The sequence below is a fragment of the Stegastes partitus genome, unplaced genomic scaffold, assembly GCF_000690725.1.
Source record: "Stegastes partitus isolate 25-593 unplaced genomic scaffold, Stegastes_partitus-1.0.2 Scaffold719, whole genome shotgun sequence".
Classification (NCBI taxonomy): Eukaryota; Metazoa; Chordata; class Actinopteri; family Pomacentridae; genus Stegastes; species Stegastes partitus.
In genome coordinates, this window is record NW_007578450.1 from 24930 (window position 1) to 45557 (window position 20628).

At 43.7% G+C, this 20628-nt stretch overlaps 1 protein-coding gene across 1 annotated transcript in view; it reads left to right on the top strand.

Moving 5' to 3' along the window:
* Nucleotides 1–3759: 3759 nt before the first annotated feature.
* Nucleotides 3760–20628, top strand: part of cacna1eb (calcium channel, voltage-dependent, R type, alpha 1E subunit b) — a 71453-nt gene continuing 54584 nt past the window's right edge. Inside the window, 4 exon segments of the mRNA XM_008291122.1 lie at nt 3760–4175; nt 11809–12081; nt 16287–16392; nt 17017–17156. Of these exon segments, the coding sequence (XP_008289344.1) occupies nt 3760–4175; nt 11809–12081; nt 16287–16392; nt 17017–17156 (935 nt within the window).

Here is a 20628-nt window from a genome sequence, read left to right on the forward strand (position 1 = left end):
TATTATTATCTGTCTAAAAGTGTGACAACTGGACTTTATGCAAAGCAAATAACACATTGCTGTATTAGCTTAGCATTAGCTAGCTAGCTTAAATTCCTCGCTAATGTCTGCTGTCTGTGGAAATTTGGGATTTAACATTATTTTTATGTCGAAAATGAACTATTTTAGCTAATTAATTGGCAGTAATCAAACTTTTTTTTTGAAAAACAAAAATCATGTATTTTGTATACATTAGCTATGCTGTAGCTAAAGTCAGAACAACATTGGAATTGGAAAATAATTGTAATTTGATGCATAACTAAGATGTTTTGATTGATGAAAATAACTCCTGAGGTAATATGGTAATATTACCCCAGCAGGGGGGGCATCTGCCATGATTTGTAGAAGAGGATGCTCCTTTTCAAGATGTCATATTATTTAAAAAAATAAAAATAAAAAAAAGTGATTTATTTACCTTCTCTTTAGTATACCTCTTGTGTGCATATTCAATTTGCACAACTTCATTATATTTATATTGCTAATTATTTATACATTTTCAATACAGCAGCCCTGCTAGTGTTACATAATACAATAACAATAGCTAACCAGCAAAAAAAAAAAAAAAGTATTATATGTCTAAAAGTCTAACTATTTGACTTTATGTAAAGCTAACAACACACTGGTATATTAGCTTAAGTTAGCATTAGCCTGCTAGCTTAAATTCATGCTTGTGTCTGCTAATTGTGTCAGGAAATTTGGGATTTAACATTATTTTTAAGTCAAAAATGAACTATTTTGGCTAATTAATTAGCATTAATCAAACCTTTTTTTTCTTTTTTCTTATAAACTAAAATCTAAAGTCATTTTTGCATGTGTCCGCTAATGTTTATGTTGTAGCTAAAGTCAGAACAACATGGAAAATAATTAATTTTTTATTAATTTTCTGCATAACAAACATGTTTTTATTGAAGATATCCCTTTATAAGATGTCGTATTTTTAAAAAATTGTTGTGATTTTTTTACCCTCTCTTTAGCATAGCTCTTGTGTGCATATTAAATTTGCACTACTTCATTATATTTTTTTTTAATGTTTTACAACAATAGAAAATCAACAGTATTCCTGAGGGGGGCATTAGGGCTGTTTCCACCCCTGCTCTGTGCGTACCGGCTGAACCTGCTGAGAGCCAGGTGTGGCTTTAGTCCACCATCTAGTGGTAAATAAATCCGAGCAGCGCCGGAGGAAAATTCAAATAAAGACCTGTTGCGTTCATTTCTTTCTTTCTTTCTTTCCCAGATCTCCCCCGTTTGATCACATAAATACGACCCGACCGTGGACGAAGCCAGAGCTCCTAATATCTCCCCTGAACTCCGAGAAAGAAGTTTGGAGCCGTTCCTTGTGAACCACATGGTGACTCACATGACGGCAGCCAGCTAGTGAAGATGACTGGGATCATCTCCATGCCTCCCTCTTGTCCCCATGCCTGTTTACGCTCATCTGTGCTACACTCCTCTGGCTGCCGGCCACCCCGCAGTATTTATAGCCGTACAGCGGCAATCATCACTCAAGGAATCCTCGCGAAATCATCCTCAGACCAGTGAACTTGGACCGAGTGAGGAGAGGCTGAATTTAGGATCCAGCTGATCGGGGCTCTCTGACGATGAAGGAGCGCGCGTCACCTCAAGGTAAGAGCTGCCACGTTCATCAATCATTCATTAGTTAATTGATTTTTTTTATTTCTTTTTTTTTGTACATCTCCTGTCGCGGCTGCTGCATCCATCCCCTTCCCCCCTGTGTGCATGTTTCGCCTCCTGTCCGTCTGTTTGCACTTGTTCTGACTGATGCTTTCTTCTCTTCACTTGCGTCAAACACTTAACTCCACGAGAGAGAGAGAAAAAAAAAAAAAGAAGCAACAGCAGCCTAATTAGCAATACCTGTTAACAGGCTAGTTAATGCATTTCTAAAGCGATTGCCGACCTGCAGCTGACGTGCACAGATGAGATGAGGGGGGCCGCCTGTTGTTCCAGTAGGCTCTGCACTAATTAAAGCGTAGGAGATCACAGCCAGGAGCTGAGATGTGAATTTAAATAGAGAAGTGTTTTAACTTTATTAAATTATAGGGTGGACGCCTGCAGCAGTAATTACTGTCAGTGTGCAGCAGTAGGTTTGTTTGTGGGTTTCCTGCATGTCATCCTGGTTTGTTCCATTTTTTTTTTTTTGTTGTTGTTTTTTATTTTTTGTCCAGGTGTGCCTGTTGATGTAAGTGCCTTGACATTTAATTCGCCCCTCAGCTCCGGCTGCAAAACTGACTGATAATACTACCTATCGCATTTCTTTTGAACTTGAATGGCGGTGCTAAAATCAGAGGCAGCCCACCCATGAGCAGCATAAAGCTGCGATCAAGCCACCCGTGTAAATGTGTGCGCTGACCTTGTAGCCTCGGCCGGCTTTCAGACGAGCGCTGTGCTGTGTTCGAGGGCAGAGCTCAACTCAGACTGTGTCCAGTTCATGTCTGAGGAGCCCTGCTGCTGATGAGTGAGTCACCGAGCCTTTGCTTCAGCTCCTCCACACTCAGTCATCTTCCTTTCAGCTCCGGCTCACTGGAAACAGCCTTGTTTCGTCTGTCTCTGACTGGCTCGCTGTAAACTTGCTGTTTTCCAGCCTTGTCACTTCATCTCCCCCATATTTCTCTGTTTCAGTCACACACACGCCGAGCTGGACGGTTGTGGTCAGTAAACACAACGTGACCACACTGAGGCTCAAAGAGACAACAAGCCTCTCTCTCAGTGTCTCAGTACTTTTTACGAGACCCACTTTCTGTACAGACTTATTCCGCCCACCAGCACTGGTACTATTTCTGCACGGCTGCTGGTTCAAAGCTTTTGTTCTTCCACTCATTTGCACTACTAGTATAAAAGCTCCTAGTGGCAGATGATTTAGAAAAGGCACAGTGAAATGGTGGCACCCATTCTGAATTTCATTTGCACCATTCAGAGACTCGAGACGCTCTGTCTCCTACATGTCCCTCCTCTGTGTTTTGTCTGTTCCATCGACATGTTTTCATGAATTTTGATTTTTAGCAATTATTCCTGCAGTGCAGTAATGGCTGTTAAACAGCCAACAAAGTTAACCCTAAACCCAGACTGGCAGGTACGTTGGGTGGCGCTCAGATTACACTGTTTTTTAAATATCAATAGAAACAAATCCCTCTCAAGCAGAGAGGTAATTCAAACCTCTTGTGGACAAAAACCAGCCGTGTACAGCCGTGCTGCACTCCACTGCAAGGCTGTCATTTGGCACAGCGGTGGAGTGAGCCAAGTGCAAATGTCAGCATGCTAACATGCTCCCAGTGAAAACCTTTGCAGTTGCAATGCTTTAGCAGCTGATTAAAGTGTTTCAGTCGAGGCTGACGGGGATGTTGTTACTATTGCACATATTTGTTTGTTGTATAATCCAGAGTATTGAACCTTACAAGTGTCTGGGAGCCATAAAGTCCTGCTAGTCCACTTAATAGAGCTCATTCACAGAGAGTGTGATAACTGTGACCTCAGGCTTATGTTCAGTCGTCCTCTGGCCACCAAGAAAATCAGAACAAACTTCACTTTGGTAGGTGATGAGGTATTTCTGTGTGGACCAGAGGGCTGAGAGACGTACCGAATAATCAGAGAGGACACAGGCAGGATGTGAACTGTTCTGCTGCCTTTCACTCATCATCTTCTTTCCTGTGTTTTTCCTCGTCTGTAGCATTATGGTGAAAGCGCCAACTCCAGGCTTCTGCAGAGATGCTCACCAGTTCAGACCAGTCCCTCTCCCTATCCCTGTCACCCAACCTCCACTCTCCCACCAGCTGTGGTCGGCGTGGAGAGACGCTCATCCAGTCGTCCCTGTCTCTGCCTGAGCCTGAGCCCTGGAGGAAATCCAGCTCCGCCTCCCGCCCCGGTCTGGCACAAGGAGCTCGCTCCTCCTCCCTGCAGGTCCCTCATGCTGTCCCTGAATGCCTGGGGTTGCCCCCTCGAGCCGCCAGCTTTGATGTGCCTTGTGGTCAGGAAGAGGCCTCGTCCGATCAGGGCTCGGGGTCTCTGAGCCCCCACGGCATGCTGCGACGGCGCGGCGGGCTTGTGGAACAAAAGGACATCATCATGGCCCACCAGGCTCACAAAATACAGAGCACGCCACAGGCCCGGAGAAAGGAGTGGGAGTAAGTATAAAAGATGTTCACAGTCAAAGGATTCCTTTTTGAATTGTACATGTAAAGATGATAAATCTCCAGGGGGGCGGATGAAAGTACCAGTGTACAAAACAACACACATACATACTGGGAATGCAGGACAACTTTTCAACCTGACACACGTTTAGATGCATGATTTCATGATGTCAGTAAATCTCCATTTTTCTGTGGCCGACACATTTCACAGCAACAAAAGCGCAGTCCTGAGAGCCTTAACGAGTCCATTCAAGGATCCCAATAAGCCGTGCAAAGTGAGCAAGCGTGCATATTAACGGCGCTGTTGAACTGGGAACGGAGTGTGGCCTACATCGATGGTGATAATTACACCTGCACTCAGAATGACGTGCACAAGTGGGACATGCTGGAGCTTAAGCAGCGACACACACACAGATACTGAATGTATACACAACACCATTCGCTCATTTAAGGTTTGAAATGACTGTGTGATGCGCTGTCCGGAGCGTTTTAGCGTCACTCAGCTCACTGTTTTGATTTTGTGCCGTTTTACGCTCACAGCAGAGCGTTTGGCAGCTAAAGAGCCGGATACAACCCGACACAGCCGTCCTCTCACACGGTGATGATCTGTGTTTTGCCCCTGAGTGACCAGGACAACACACACATGAACAGATAATGCTCATTTAACATGAAATTAAACAAGTTTTTCCAAATTAACATCAGTCAGAGTACAGCGCTATGTGGATCAACTCTGCTGCTTTTAGCTCAGCGATTCGTTCTGCAGCCTACACACAGCTCTGTCGAAGCTTCTGAGGGATGGGATGTATGTATTCACTGCATAGAAGGCAAAAGCCTCCAAAAATCTGAAATAAACTAGTTGTTGAGGAAGAAAGTTTAGCATGCAGCAGCCTATATGCTCCCAGATGTTTTTTTTTTTTGTTTTTTTTACAGCGACTTCACAAAGCTAGAGTTGAAGTACGGGACTCAGATTAGCTTGAGGGCCAGAATAAGACTCATCACATCAGACTGATGCCAGACTCTGAGCCTTTATTCCTCCTAGTGGTCAAAACATGCATAATACATCTGTGAGGGACTATTTAGGAGATTTGTTGTATTATCCAGATTGACAGTTTCTCAGCAGAATATGAACAATGTGACTGAGATTACAGAAGATGTACAAACCTTTCTTGCTAGCGTTCTTCTTCTTCTTCTTCCTTTGTTGACACCTTTCTCGATGTGTCATGGCCACCAGCTATCAGCAGACTCGTGTGTCCATAGTGCTGCTCAAACATTCACATGGTAATACTGGAAACTCATGACTTCAGGGGTTCAAATGATCAGCCCTTACAGCAGGGGCGGATCTATTGTCACCCCTAGAAGATGCCTTTCCATCTGGATAGTTCCAAAAGATCTGATTCAAAACTAGAGAGCTCTCGGCAGGGGGACGTAGTTGTCTGATGATGATGTCTACCTGATTCTGTGTTTTACTGTGCAGCTACTTGAGGCAGAACTTGACTTGATTTTGCCTTAAAATGATCCATAACGTGACAAGAGCGTAGTCTGTGGAGCAGAAGCAATTTGGTGTATTTATTTATTTGACCTTGACCTTTAATCCAAGGTCAAACGTCACCTCACCAATATGGCTTCTTATCTTATCTTATCTATCTTATCTTACACCTTTTCCAAGTTATAATGAATTTAAAGTTTATGATGATGTAAGACCTTCAGTGTGACCTTGACCTTTGTCTCAAGGTCATGTGTTACATCACCAATTTACAGGCCTTGGACTTCTCCCTTAGTCAGTCCACTAAACTTGTGTCTTTTCGTGCATTTTCAGTCACACGGAGCTATTTTTGGGAACCTTTGACCTCCTGTAGCGGTCACCAGTATTGATCTAACCACTCCAAGACGGGACCATCCGAAGTCATGTAGGAAGTTTCAGGTTCAAACTCTTCTCCTGTAAAGCGCTAGACTGCTAACAGACAAAAAAATAAACAAAAAAACAAGCAGGCAGCCACAAAAACACAAGCGCAGGATTACTAAATATGTATGTGAAAAGTTGTGGCCGAGAAAGACCAGATACGAGTGAAACTCTGATATCCCGGTGCCTGTGAATGCACCATAAGGAAGTAACGGTTCTACTACAGATGCATACGAGGCGACACAACCCCCCGGTGAGGCTGCTCATAGTCGACCTTTATGAAAGTAAGACAGCAGTTAGACCGGGTTAGACCACACGGTAACATAACTGTTAGCAATGTGTTAACCCTTAGCACGCCGGCGTGATATAATCACATGACGTCAACTTCTCTCCAAAGTGCAGACTTCAAACTCTCTCCCAGTTTTGGTTTCATGTCGATAGACCACATAAACCCAGAGATACGATGATATGAACGAGCGTGGGGGAAAAAAACAAACGTGTGTAGAGTATAAGCGTATGAAATGTAGGCTGCAGGCGCCGCAGTTCTTTCAACATCTTTATCATTTTTTTTGTGACAGACAAAAGTGAAGGAAAGTCCCTGGAAGTGCAGCTCCTGTGATGTGACTGTCTGCCTCATTTAAACAGACAGAAAGCCACTCCTGCTTCGTATGTAGCTGCAAATATTTGTATTTAGTTTGATTTTATATCAAATTTACCTTTTCAAATTCATATCTGCAACCTATGTTTACATTTTCAACCGTCAAAATGCTTCGTTAAGCATTTTCGAATCGGATTTTGTATTTTTTTTGTATGTTTTTTGAGCCCAAAACGTTAGTAATAGATTATATCGGTGATGGACTGAAAAAAAAAGACACCAAACATGGGCACGGTGAACATGTTCCCATGTAGTATATAAAGACAAAACTTAATGTATGCAAAAATGGCCAAAACAGGCCCAGACCTGTCAGGGTTAAACTAATAGTGTCTAAGTTCACATAAAGTGTTTGCTTGTGAGATGAACCACGGGTTCCAGTCATCCTGGGCCTTGCTAGTTTTCACATATGTAGCTGGCTACCATTAAAGAACAGCCACAGAAGGATGGTGAGAGGAGGTAATTATAATCTGTGGTTCTGAAAACAGGCTGTAAGTCAAAAGAAATCACACATTCAAGCTCACAATGCAACATCTACCTGCAGCTCCACCAAAGCTTTGGATCTGAATAAGTTTGTCGGGCGTCGGTAGTCGTCGTATTCAGCTCTTGTAGATCCACGTCGTCTTTACGCTGCACTGGCTTTGCTCACTAATGTAGGTCATGAATACGTCATGAATGTCCTTGCTCCATTTCTGTTTTACCAGAAAGATGTGGTCCACGCTATGTTATTGTTATATGTGTATTGTTAAAAAAAATCTAATGTTAGAAGCATTTCTATCCAACAACTATTGCCCTGAAGTTTGGCTTTAGCTAATAAACCGCTCATGTTTAGAAGTGCCAGACAAATGGAAATGATATTTACTTATGTAACATTTATTTCAGCAGTATTTGTGTCAGTGTGATGACTCCTGCTGGTTGGGAACACGTAGATGTCTGGAGGTTTGGTTTGAGAAAGAAGATTTTTTTTTAATTTAATGAGGTTAATTGGTGATTGTAAATTGTCCGTAGGTGTGACTGTGAGAGTTTGTCTCTAAGTGTAGCCCTGTGATAGACTGGTTACCTGTCCAGGTGAACCTGCCTTCACCCAGCTGGGATAGGCTCCACCCCCCCATGACCCTAGTGAGGATTAAGATGTATAGATGATGGATATATTCACACACGTATGCAACCCCCTACATCTATTTGCCACCCCTCTCTCTCGTTCCGCCCCTGGTATAACATCCATTATTGCTGTTTTGTTGCTCACATATGAAGGGCTTATTTCCACGGCAGCACTCCGTACGCCGATGCCTTTGTTGCTAGTATTGTTATAGTCCTACCCATGAATCACCAAATCAGTTGCAGCTACTTCTATCGGTTGATTTGATGTTTTTTTCCTCGTGCCTCTGTAACAGTGCCGGCTGTGGTTTTCTGTAATCAGATGCTTTGTAGTGTTATTAATTGCAGAGCACATGGTGCTTGCTGGTGAACTTGTGAACTCTGGAGCCACATCGCTCTGATTCTCTGCTTCCCACCACTTGAATGTGGAGTGGTCCTCCATCAGTACCTGCAGCCTACCCACCAGTCCCTCCTCCTCCTCCTCCTCCTCCTCCTCCTCTTCCTCCTACTAATTTCCCCTCCATCCTCTGATTTCACTCCCCATCCACTTTACTGGTCGACTGTCATGTTCTCATTTTTGCTTTCCATCTTTCTCTCACATAAAGCAGATTTAGGGAATGTTTCTGCATTTATTTTACGTTTCTAAGCATGCATGAGCAACTGCAACATGCAATTATTAGAAAATATGTTTAAAAAATGCACCAAGGAGCAGAACCGAGCATTGATTTCAGAGCACTAATGTTCATGTATTGTGGTTATTTGTCCATTAGGGGATGCTAGGGAATCAAAGTAGAGAAACAGCAGGGAGGCAGCATATGATGCCTTTAGAGCTCAGCAGTACAGTGTGGACATTGTTGAGCTCGCTCTCATCACGCTAAACGGCTTTTTATCGAGACACAAGCTATAATAATGCTGTGTGCTGAGTGCTACGGCAGTTTTGAGTGTAAGAAAAGCGTTTATTCCTCCCAAACTTAATCTCTGAGGTTTACGTATAGGCGTTTGAGCTTTTTTCGGGGAGGGCTAGTGTTTAGATTCGGGCCGTTGTTTTGAAAACCGACGTAAAAGTGTTTTTTAGCGTTACAGTGTCACGCCAATCTGCGATGATATAAGCAGCAGTTATTGGTCGAATCAAACTGACATAACTCAGTACTAGAGGATGTCTGTTGCTAGGGAACAGAGAGAAAAATAAAATGCTAAAACCACTCCAGTCAATGTTGGGTGAAAGCCTCTCTGCAATTATATAAATGCTCCTCAGAGTTCTGGCACAAAGTACGCCCATTAACGTTTTAACTCACAGTGCATGTCACCTGCTGCCTCACTTCTTCCGTCTTCCTCCATATGTGCTTCCAAAGATGCTTCCTTTTTTTTTTTTTTTTGGCCAAAGTATGAACATAAATGCAATGTTGTTGGTTTTTTTCCCCCCATAGAAATGTTATCTTTGGCCCCTTTTTTTTTTTGCTAAATTCATCTTATTCGAAGTTTGCTTTAGGCCCAGGCACGTTGATATAAGCTTGTCTGCTCTTGCACTAAGAGTTTACGCTGCTATTTTTGGACGCCTTCGAGTAGGCTGCGAGCAGGAGCCCAACAAAAGCCGAACGCTCTTAAAGCAGACTACACCTGGGCGGCTATCTGTACTGTATTTTCGATCGTCGGTGCAGCGACGGGGCTGAACAGAGGTCTGTCAGCTTCCGCCTTCGAGATGTCCAACGACCACGATGGGGAGGCCGCTGAGTGTGTGTGTGTGTGTGTGTGTGTGTGTGTGTGCGTTGGGAGAAGCAGATTTCTGTAGGAAGAGGTTGCACTATTGTGCAACATGGCTTTTGTTGGCAGAAATGAAAAGAACGGAGCAGGAATTCAAGAGAGCTATGTCGCTATGGAAACAACAGCAAAGAGAGAGCTGGAGACACACACACATATACAGATATGCACTGTTTGCAGAGATGGACAAATATTTTTGTTGGGCAACATACAAGTAGATGATTTTTGTTGTTGTTGTTGTTATGAGTTCTTATGTAAGATGTTTTAAAGTATGGAGATAGATGTGTGAATATACAGTACAGATATCTGTATAGAGTTCGTGTTACATTCAGTTTCTCTTTTATTTTTTGCATGCTACACTTGGTAGGTCACCTTTTGTTGCTGTCCTGCTTTGCATGAAGTGACACGCCCGCCTGCTCCATGCAGATTAGGGAGGAGAGGAGGTAACAGAGCCCCGGCTGAGTTTTTTTAGCAACTTATTCATAGATCCTGTTAAATCTTTTTTTTTTTTCCTTCTCCCCCAGATCTCAACTTGTTTGCCAAGCATGAATTTGTCACTCTCTCTTGGCTCGCTCTCACAATCCCCCCTCTAAGCCCTCGCTCCCTGCCCGTCTGCACACTGTGATACCTGCTGCACCATACAGTCTGTCAGTCAGCAGCCGTGTCATATTTTGTGTCGGGACATGGACGCCGTGGGTTGATTTTAATTGTGACAAGCGGCGGCGGCGGCGTGCATGAAACAAGGCTCGGTTGAATAATATCATGCCTGTGGGGGCTGGAGTGGTCATCTTCAGGAAACCGAGGGGAGGGGAGGGGAGCAGCAGATGGAGCGAGAGAGCCCAGTTGCCTAATGAGGTCTCACTTGTGGCAGTCAGCGTGAAGAAGACCCTGCTTTCGTTTGCTTTCCCTCAAAAAAGGGAGCAGCCCTAAGATCTATTTCATGCTCTATTTTTACACCCGACTTTTACTCCAATATTAGCACAATGGCCTAGTTTGTAAAATGTTTTAATAGTACGAGTCTGTCTCCATTAACGAAAATATGACAATGTTGACCGTCAAATGGTGCTCACTCACTAAGCCGAGCTCACATAAAGAGCAGCTCCTGCTCTGCTCTGCTTGCTGCGTCCGCAGATCCACACACCTGTTCCCTTCCTCTGTGCATTGTCTAGTATCTGGTTTTTATTTAGTTTTCACACCCCTCTCTTTTCCCACAGCACCCACAAACATCTTTACATAATTGTTTTTGAGCCACATACCCACACAGCCCACTGAATTCTTCTTCTTCTTTTTTTAGGAGAAATGTTTTCTGCTCATCCTCAACAAACTCCAATTGCTATGGAAACAAAAACAGGCCTATATGTCCCTCCTCTCCAAGCAGCTTTCATTCAGATGAATTTTGAAATGAAGTAGTACTGTGGGAGGGGGCTGCCGGTTTGCTTATGCGCTCCTGGCTGATCCTTTTTTTTTTTTTTTTTTTTCCTCTTCCTAGTAGGTGATAAGACAGACTGGTCTGGCTGTTGAAGCAAAACCTTCTCGCTCCATTTTCGCCCGTTTAGTGAAGACGTTTAATAGAGATTCTTGTCTAGACGCTTCCTTTCACACGACATCTTCCTTTTTTTTTTCTTTTCTTTCCTTTCTTTTCTTTTTTTTTTCTTTTTTTGTCAAGTTAACCGGGTGGAGAAGATGCGTAAAGTTTGGGAACACTTCCCTCGGATGTCTCCGTTTGATGAGCACAGAGTAGTTTTCGATCACGTAGCTCCCCGCGTGTTAGATCAAAACGAATTTCGATGTTGATAGAAAATTACAAGGTTTAAAATCGGTGGATTTTTATTTTTTGTTTTTTTTGTGCCTCCTCCGCTGCCAGAGTTTAGAGACGCGCGCACAGTAAAAGTTGCTCAGAGCTGATCGTTACGCGCGGTAAACAGATGGGATAATGTGCACCTGAATCATCGTTAAGTACATGGAAGAATCTCCTGAAACATAAGCCAACTGAATGCTATAATCCCTTTTCTCTCTCTGGTGGATATGGAGTGATAGGAATCTGTAACTTTTTGGGGAATCTCGGCGCTCGAAAAGCTGTCAGTGGATTGAAGGTGGATGATTTTTTTTTTTTTTTATCCGTTTAGCTCCACTTCATTTTTATTTTTATTTTTTTCTCCCCTCATTTGAAGTCGTCCTTTCAGGTGAAAGCACTCTAAGCCCTCCTCATCTCTTTGTAGAATGGCTCGGTTCGGAGACGAGTCCGCTCCCACCACGGTGGACTCCGGGGATGGGGACTTGGAGCGCGGCGGCAGCGGCGGCGACGGGCAGGACGCGGCGGCGGCGGAGGCTGGACTCGCCAATCAAGCGCAGAAGGCGCAGCGGGCCAGGACCATGGCTCTGTACGGCCCCGTGTCCCACCAGCAGAACTGCCTCACCGTCAACAGGTCGCTCTTCATATTTGCAGAGGACAACATTATTAGGAAATACGCAAAGCGACTCATTGAGTGGCCATATCCTTACCTATACACTTGTGTTTAAAGTTGTCTGTGCTTTTCTGAGAGTTTGAAATTGTTCTGGCGGGCTGTTGTCTGGTCAGCTTCAGCCAGCATGTGAGCTGCTGTTGCCTAAAAAAGTGCAGCTTCTCAATCTGAGTGTGTTTTTGCATGACCTCCTTCATTCATTGCCCTGCATCCTCTTTGTTCAGTGTCCTTGTGTATCTGCACAGCCCACTCTAGGATTTCAAGCGGCTAGTTAAAGCATCAGAGTGAAAATCCCCCCTCTGTAATTAATTCCTGAGTGTAACCGCTTCATAATCCTGCCTGATAAGTAACTTATTTGTTCATCTGCGGGCTCCATTTGCTCCAGCGCTGGCAGAATGCAGAAAGTTAGCATGTGGTGATCATTAGAAGCAGCTCTGCTCACTGTGGGGGTGGCATGTAGGCACATCTCTGATGCCTTAGTGCTCATTGGAATATGAACCTGGCCATGAGTAGGTGTCAGTTCAAATCCACCAGGCAGCATTTTTCTGCTTCCTGCTGCAGCGTTGGCCAACACTTTCTTTCTGCTGAACTTCTGCAGACCTAACAGAGCTCATCGGAGAAGTCGTCGTCGTCCTCGTAGCTCCAACATGCATGCACAATAAGACACAAGACGCTTTTGTTCCTCATGTGTATTATTCAGCTTTTTGTGTTTTGATAGCACGATCAGCTCAGCAGCATCGCTCATTTGCCATATCTACCCACTGCTCCTCCTGTCTTACACCCCCTCCAGTGCAGCGTGCCAGTCTCCCACTGTTACCTAACCACAGGCTCCGTGGGTATGTGGGAGTGGGGCTAGTGGTCAAGACTAGCTGGCCACCGGCAAGCACGGTAATGTGACTGTCGGCATCACAGAGGCAGAGGTATGTGGGAGAGAGCTGGCCAGTAGTGCTGCGGTGAATCGTGGGCTGTGAAAGCAGCACATGTCAGAGTGTTGACTGGGCGAGACCTGCACCGTCCAAGTCCTGAGGCTGCAGATGTAAAACAGGTTCATGTGGATTCGTGTGCCGCTTTGATGCACACGTATGACAACAGGTCACTCCGGTTTGGTGACGTGAAAGGCCAAAGACTCACCACGGTGTTCAGTAAGATGCACCATCCCAGCATCCCGGGTCCCCACATGTGTGTCGATTAGCTGATCAAAGAAAGCTGATTTGGAAATTAAAAGCTACCATTCTCTGCTTGCAGCTTCTATAATGTGAAAGTGTGCTTTCGTTTTGGAGGACGGACAAACTGCTGACACTGCTCGCTGCTGTAAGATTTTAGATTATTTATGTGTTTTTTTTCCACCTCTGAGACAGCAATAGGTTTCCGCTCATTTGCATACATCACAAAGACCCAGTAGCCGACTCCTAAAGCTCTGCTTAATTACATAATCCATCACACTCCATTAATTACAGTCAAATTTAACACTTTAATGTCGCTTTAGCACAAGAAACTGCAATGTGCTGCGCATGTATGGACGCTTTAAAGAGGCAGCTTCAGAGGTATTTTTGGTGACCGCATGTGATTAAAAGCTGATTGAATCAGCTAATCGTTGAAGAAAAGATTCTCTGCTGCAGCTCCTCGTTCAGACTTTTTTTTTTTTTGCGGTTCTTAATTGAATACGTTTGTCTTGTGGATCGTTGGTGGCACAAAAGTGAATGTTTGAAGACGTCACCTTGGGCTTCAGACAAACAGAAGGGAGGCGTTTGTCTCTTCTATCCACACTTTAGGAATCGACAGCTGCTGCCCTACATTGATCAGGTTGTTGGACGGTACAACCCATTGCGTCCATCCTCAATCAGCAGGTTGAAGACAGATACATCCCAACTATCAGATCAGATCTGAAATGTGCGAAATGGCTAAAAGCAGCGAGTGTGGTTTGGTCTAAATGGGCTGAAACTTGCATAATGACCGGTAACAGTGTGCACGGTAACAGGTAATGGTTAGTGACAGCAGTGGGCGAAATTTATTAAGTATTTCCCACTTTAGCTATTTTCAACCGCTTTCAGTGGCAACAGTGTGGACTTGTCAATGTGAGTCAGTGTGAGTCCCTGAGGCCCCCATCTCAGCACTCCTCTGTGAGTCAGTGACCCCATTTCACTAAAGGCAGGAAAATTAATAACAAGGAGCAGCCTCCTCATGGGAGCTCCGCAGGACGGAAAGTCACAAGTGTCGCATGTCGCCGCACACGTACACATGCTGCACCCCGGACGTACAGATACAGGTGTTTGTGCTGCTAGAACATCTGCGAAGGTCTGCTCAGGATTGAAGCACAAAAAATGACCTGCAAATATCATAGAAGAAGCACGAGCTGCAGTCAGAGTAAACATCTGCACTGGAAAGATGAACAGATGTGTAAATATTTTACAGCAAAGTGATTCTTGTTGTTGATCAGTTTGCATGTTTTAGCAACTGATTAATCACTGGGTGTAAAAAATCAGAAGAAAATTTGTGAAAAATCCCCCATCGCAGTTTCTCAAACCACCAATGAGATCTTTTTTTTAAATTTATGAGACTTTAAAACAGCAGAGAAAGAAAAGCAGCTCATGTCGAGCAGTTTTCTGGTGAGAACACGATTCATTTAAAGCCAAAACAGCTCCTGGATGTTTGTCTTCAACTCTGCTGATGGATTTGTTTCAGCTTTAAAATGTGTTGGTTTATTATTTATTTGTGCATTGATCAGTTCATTCTGAAACACAAAAATCCCAAATTTTTATTTCATTCACTGAGTTAAAACAATTAAACACAAACATTCCTGAATGAAAGGCGGCAGAAAGAAGAATAGTCTGATGTTATCTGACCTCTTTACCCAAATACATTTATTAAAAACGTTAAATTACAAAAAGCATCAACAACGACACAATAAACATCAAGATATTCACAACAACAACAATATTAATAACATGAAGCAGCTTTCCTTCAAAGCTGACAGTCACGTTTTACTTTACTTTTTCTTTAGTAGTCTTTAAAAAACAGAACATTTGACATGATTGTTGACTCGTCTTTACAATCAGACATAATTCACACGTTTCCTCAACATACCGGCTTTAATTGTTCTTTAAAATGTAAAGATTGATTTTGATTCTTTGGTTTCTTTGTTCTGAAACTGATTCGGTGAGAATGAAGTAAATTCAAGTTTTTGTTATTATTATTATTTTTATTTTTTTTACATACTCTTGCATTTTTTTCTTCCAGATGTTCTCGAGAGCTATTAAGGCTACTTATTTTTAAATATTTTTCTTTTTAAAGTTATAAAATGGTTGAAATCCTTCGTCCTGTTTGAGCAAAACTGATTTACAAAGAAATAATTTTTAAAAAGAGACGTTTGAAAAAGAAGAAAACAGGTTGACAGATCTTCTTCTTTTTTTTTAATGACCCAAATAATTAACTGATTATCAAACTTGATATTGAGTCATTTTTTCTGTTGAGTAATTGTGTCAGCATTACGTAATTCATACATTCATTAAAGCACCTTCTGTATCAGATATCTGCGCCGCGGTCGCTCGTGTTTGTGATTTCCAGAGTTTTCACAGCGATGTTATGAACCTACTTAGCGTCACTGAATCAACTCATAATTACACCGTTTTAGTAGCAACCTTGGCTGCGTTTTTCTTTAGCAGCAAAACAGAGAAGCGGCGAGCTCGTCACGCCGACACAACCGTAATGGATGCACGCCGCTGTGATGTCAGCTGCCGGCGGCGGTGACAGGAGCCGTGAGCTGAAGTGTTTGCTGTAGTTTGCGCCGTCAGACCGCTCAGGCCAAGGTGACGCCGCCGCCGCCGCAGCGCTCCGGTTCCCTCCCTAACCTGCTCCCCGTCTCTTCATGAAAAGCACTTTTAAAAGCACGTTGCCATGGATACCGCAATCTCTCTAACAGATTGCTTCCAATACCAGAGAATATGAACCGTGCCATTATTCATCTGTCATTTAATCATCCATCCGTCTCTTTTTTTTAAATTTTATTTTATTTTTTTTACCTTGAACTGAACCACCTCTCTGGAATTTTTCCAAAAACTACTGTAAATATATTTATAAATATAAAAAAAGAAGCCAAACCGTATTGCTGTCAGTGTGTTTTCAGCTATACGTCTGAGGAAACGTGTGCAGCTGTGATCCTATGTCCAGTTTTGGATCTGTGTTTAACTGAATCTGTTTTCCATGTGAGGAACGTTCCTTAACTTTGCCGCCTTTACACCATTCGAGTACATGATCCTGGCCACCATCACCGCAAACTGTATCGTCCTGGCCTTGGAGCAGCACCTCCCCGGAGAGGATAAGACCCCCATGGCGAAGAGACTGGTGAGCAATAAAAAAAAAAAAGAAATCTGTTTTCATATCCTCAGCACACAAATGGATTTTTTTTTTTTCGACATGAGGGGATAGAAAACAAACCAGAATGTGTGGGGGTTGAGGAGTTGTTTTTGTGCTATAATCTGCAGGTTTTTTTTGTTTTTTTGCAAAAAAAAAAAACAAAAGTACAGTGTGGAGCGTGTCCAATATCAACAATAAGAAACCTCCCTTTGAGTTGGGAGAGGAGAGTTTTAGTTCTAGGCTCAGAAAGATTTACAGCAAATCATTTAAAATACGACTGGATGTTTTAAACGTGGCTTTTCTGTGCTGCACCTCCCTCGATCTGCTGGAGGAGGAGCGAGTTACTGATGAATTAAATAATTGTATTAGTTCAGTTTTTCTGATTTCACGTGACGAGTGAGTTCACCGCTCGTCTCAGGTTGTGTTTATTGCAAGAAAAGAGGAGGATTTTTGTTGTTAAATGATTAAAAAATGATGTGTTTGGCTCATGTTTCAAGCTAATCTCACAGCTTAGTGTCGCAGTCCATGTATGAGTTACCACGATGTTGTGATCAACATCGGCTCCACTTCCCGTAGACCCCGCTGACCTATATGCCTCCTTTACTCCCGCAGGAGAAGACGGAGCCATACTTTATTGGGATATTCTGCTTCGAAGCGGGGATCAAGCTGGTGGCGCTGGGTTTTGTTTTCCATAAAGGCTCCTATCTGAGGAACGGCTGGAACGTCATGGACTTCATCGTGGTGCTCAGTGGGTGAGTGACATCCGCCGGTCGCCTTGACGACCTGGATTTTTTTCCACAACGTGAGAAATCTTTGTTTTAAACATTGTCAAGTTATTCCTTGCTAAACATACTGGCGAAATCTGTTTTCGGAGGAGCAACAAATATCACTTCCCAGCGCCGCCGTGCTACTCGGAGCCAATCGGAGCGGCGTAAGTAAAAATAGAAGCCTCTTCCTGTATCCTCATCCCAGCTTCCTCCTCGGATATGTAACACACAAGACTTCTGTGGGTGATGTAACGGTCTTATTGTTTTATGTAACGGCAATCGGTTTTAATTATTCCAGCTTTGTTTGTGTGACGAATGACTCCAAACGCTGGGATGCCCGGCGGCCTCTCCTGACGGGGAGGAGGCCGGCCGCGGGGAAGCGTAGCCAAGTCCTTTCTTTGCTGTTGAGAACAAACCTTTTTGGACACATCATTTAAATGCAAATTGATTGAAGCCACAGATTGGGTTTTGAAGAATCTTTCGGTGTTTTGTTTATCTTTCTGACACTTTGAACCTTCCTGCCTCAGAGCTTCTGTGTTTGTTATAAAAAGAAGTTTGTGATCTCCTGATGATTGAACTGGTTTCACTACTCCAGCTGTGACTCACGTAGCATCGTGAGTGGAGGGGACGGGGGAATGAATGGGACTTTTTTTTTGAGCAAACAGGGGTGCAGGAAGCAGCTCCGCCCACTTCACAATTCTATCGTACATCCTGGAAAAAAAACATTAAAACACGAGTGGCGGATGAGCACCGCTGAAGCACCCGGTCCTTTTAGTCGGCGCTGACACTCGGAAGCAGATGTTTGTCCGTCTGCAGTGTTGACGAGAACTTTACCAGGAGAAGATAGTTTGCATGTAGGTAGAACTCAGCAGAGCTTTTGTCTTATTGGTCATTACATTAAAAAGTTAATAAACAGGAGGATTAATAGTGTGATCTGAACATTGGAAGGGAAGGAGAAGCACACTTGGGATGCTCTGTGATGGATCTGTCTCCTCTCCGTGTGGCTTTCAGTCTTCAGATTGGTGCGTCTGTCCTTCCTCCTGCTCTCCTTCGGTCGGTGGATGCTCATTGGTGTTACTCATCGCTGCAAAAGACACACGCGTGTGACTAATAACTTCAACAGTGGTTCAGTTCCGTTCGGGGTCCCGGCGAGCCGTTTCGGCGACGATGACAGATAACACGACAACAACAAATGTCGGCTGTGAAAAAGACTTTGTTGTTTTCGTGTTGTTGTCGACGGTGTGTAACCCTCTGAACACCAAAAGGCATGTTGGTGTTGTTAGGAAAAAAAAAAAGCCAAATTCTCACTGTTCGTCAGAGGGATCGTCAGATTTTTGGTCAAATTTTCGTAAGAGCGCTCGAGCTGCTTGTCGGAGACCTTTCATTGAAATGGTAAATGGTAAATGGTCTGCACTTATATAGCGCTTTTCTACCTTTGCGGCACTCAAAGCGCTTTACAATGTTTCTCATTCACCCATTCACACACACATTCACACACCGATGGCGACAGAGCTGCCATGCAAGGCGCTAGTCTGCCATTGGGAGCAACTTCGGGTTCAGTGTCTTGCCCAAGGACACTTCGACTGTGGACGGGCAGGGGATCGAACCGCCAACCTTGCGATTAGAGGACAACCCGCTCTACCACCTGAGCCACAGCCGAAACGTTCCACGTGTCTCGTTTAAGTATTTGCTATAAACAAATCACGTTCCTCTGCACAGTTACAGTAAAGTAGCTCCACTGCAACCAAAAGTCAAGTGACAAAAAAAATCCAGGGACAAGAAGTTTGAATCAAAAACGTTCAATCATCTACAATATGTCGAGTCACCGTTCTGCTCCAGCGGGCAACTGGAAAAAAATTACTTGACTCCATTTTTTTCCACGAAGTAATCAAAGAAATCGAACTCTGTCGTGCTGCTTGAGAACATTTAGCTTCTAAAGATGTGCAGGACTTTATATTGCAGTGAAATAAACACCCAGAAGCTGCTTGGGGTTCCTCCACATGCTAGCTTTCTCATCATGCTCGTCTTTAGAGCAACACCGAGAACTGAAGCCGACTGAAGTGGTGGAGTGGAGCTCAAACTACACATCACATGTCTTATAAGACGTCATGAATCCTTCGCATGTGTCTCTTTTATTGGTGAATTAAACTCTGTGGTAATTTGCAAACTTCACTGAACTATGTGAGTTTAAAAAAAAAAAAGAAAAGTTTTAAATTAACGCTCAGCGACGGATTCTGCGGTTACTTCTCTGGTTTTTCATTCGCCGGGCTGCGGCGGCTGAAGCGAAACGTTCATTTCAGACGTTGATTGTGGAGTTGTGTCGGTGCGTTCATGCGTACGTCGCTGCTTGTGTCAATATTTTTCACACGCGAGCTTTTTACCGAGGCTTCTAATCCCGTAGCCGACACACGGGTAGCAGTTGTTGACCCACTGGGCCGGTCCTGATTGTTGTTGTTTGTTCTCCGTGAACACACACATATATATATATATATACATTTACGCTCTACATACATTCGCGGGAAAACACAAGGCGTAAACGCAGGAAGACGCGTGTTTCCATGGCACAGTCAGGCTCTGCAGTCAGCGATAGGTGGGCGGATAAGTGGATTGGCAGTTGTGTCTAAAACCTGCTTTGGTTCGCCCCCAGGACCTCTGTGAATTAAATGTGAATGCAGCGCTGCAGATGTTATGCAAAAGCACAGGAAGAGTGGATGGATGGAGAAGAAAGGAGAAGGCAAAGCAAGGGGGTTAGTAAACAGAAGATGGAAACCCAAGAATTAAAAAAAAAAAAACAGATGAGAGAATTAGTTTATTTCCTATAGGACTGGCTTTTGTGAATTAATGGTGCAGGAGTGAAGCATTGTCAGCGCCGATGTGCTGCTTATGGCCAAGTGTACAGTATTCAGCATCCAGGGAAGATTGCTGTTGGCATGTTGACATCTCATTTCAATCTGACACCCACATCTTTTTTTTTTTCTCAGCATTTCTTTCTCTCTCTCTCTCTCTTTTTTTTTGCCTCTTACATAAAAGCGACATCAGCATCACGTTTACAGACCAGTTAGCGCCGGCCCAAACGCTGAGCAGCTGTGTTGTTGACAGATTTCCGCAGAACTCACGAGGTTAAAGTGTTCAGTCGGTTTTAATAGTCCATTCTGAGCGGCGCCGATGGCTTCAGTGGGGAAATTCTCTCATTAAGGCATCTGTCAGAGTTTGAAACAAATCACTTTGCTTTCAGTTTCCTATTAAATGGCTCGCGAGCCGACAAGAAACAAACAGCGTTTGATGCAAAGTGCCGGGCTCGTTTCTGACTCGCTCATTATTCAGGAGCTTTTTGAGGAGCTGCGAGTTCAAACAGATTTTTATGTTTTCGTTGGAACAAAAACACAGCAGTGTTAGCGAGGCATGGCTGGAGCAGCATAGAATTAGCTTTTTCCAAGGCTGCATGGAAACTGCATTT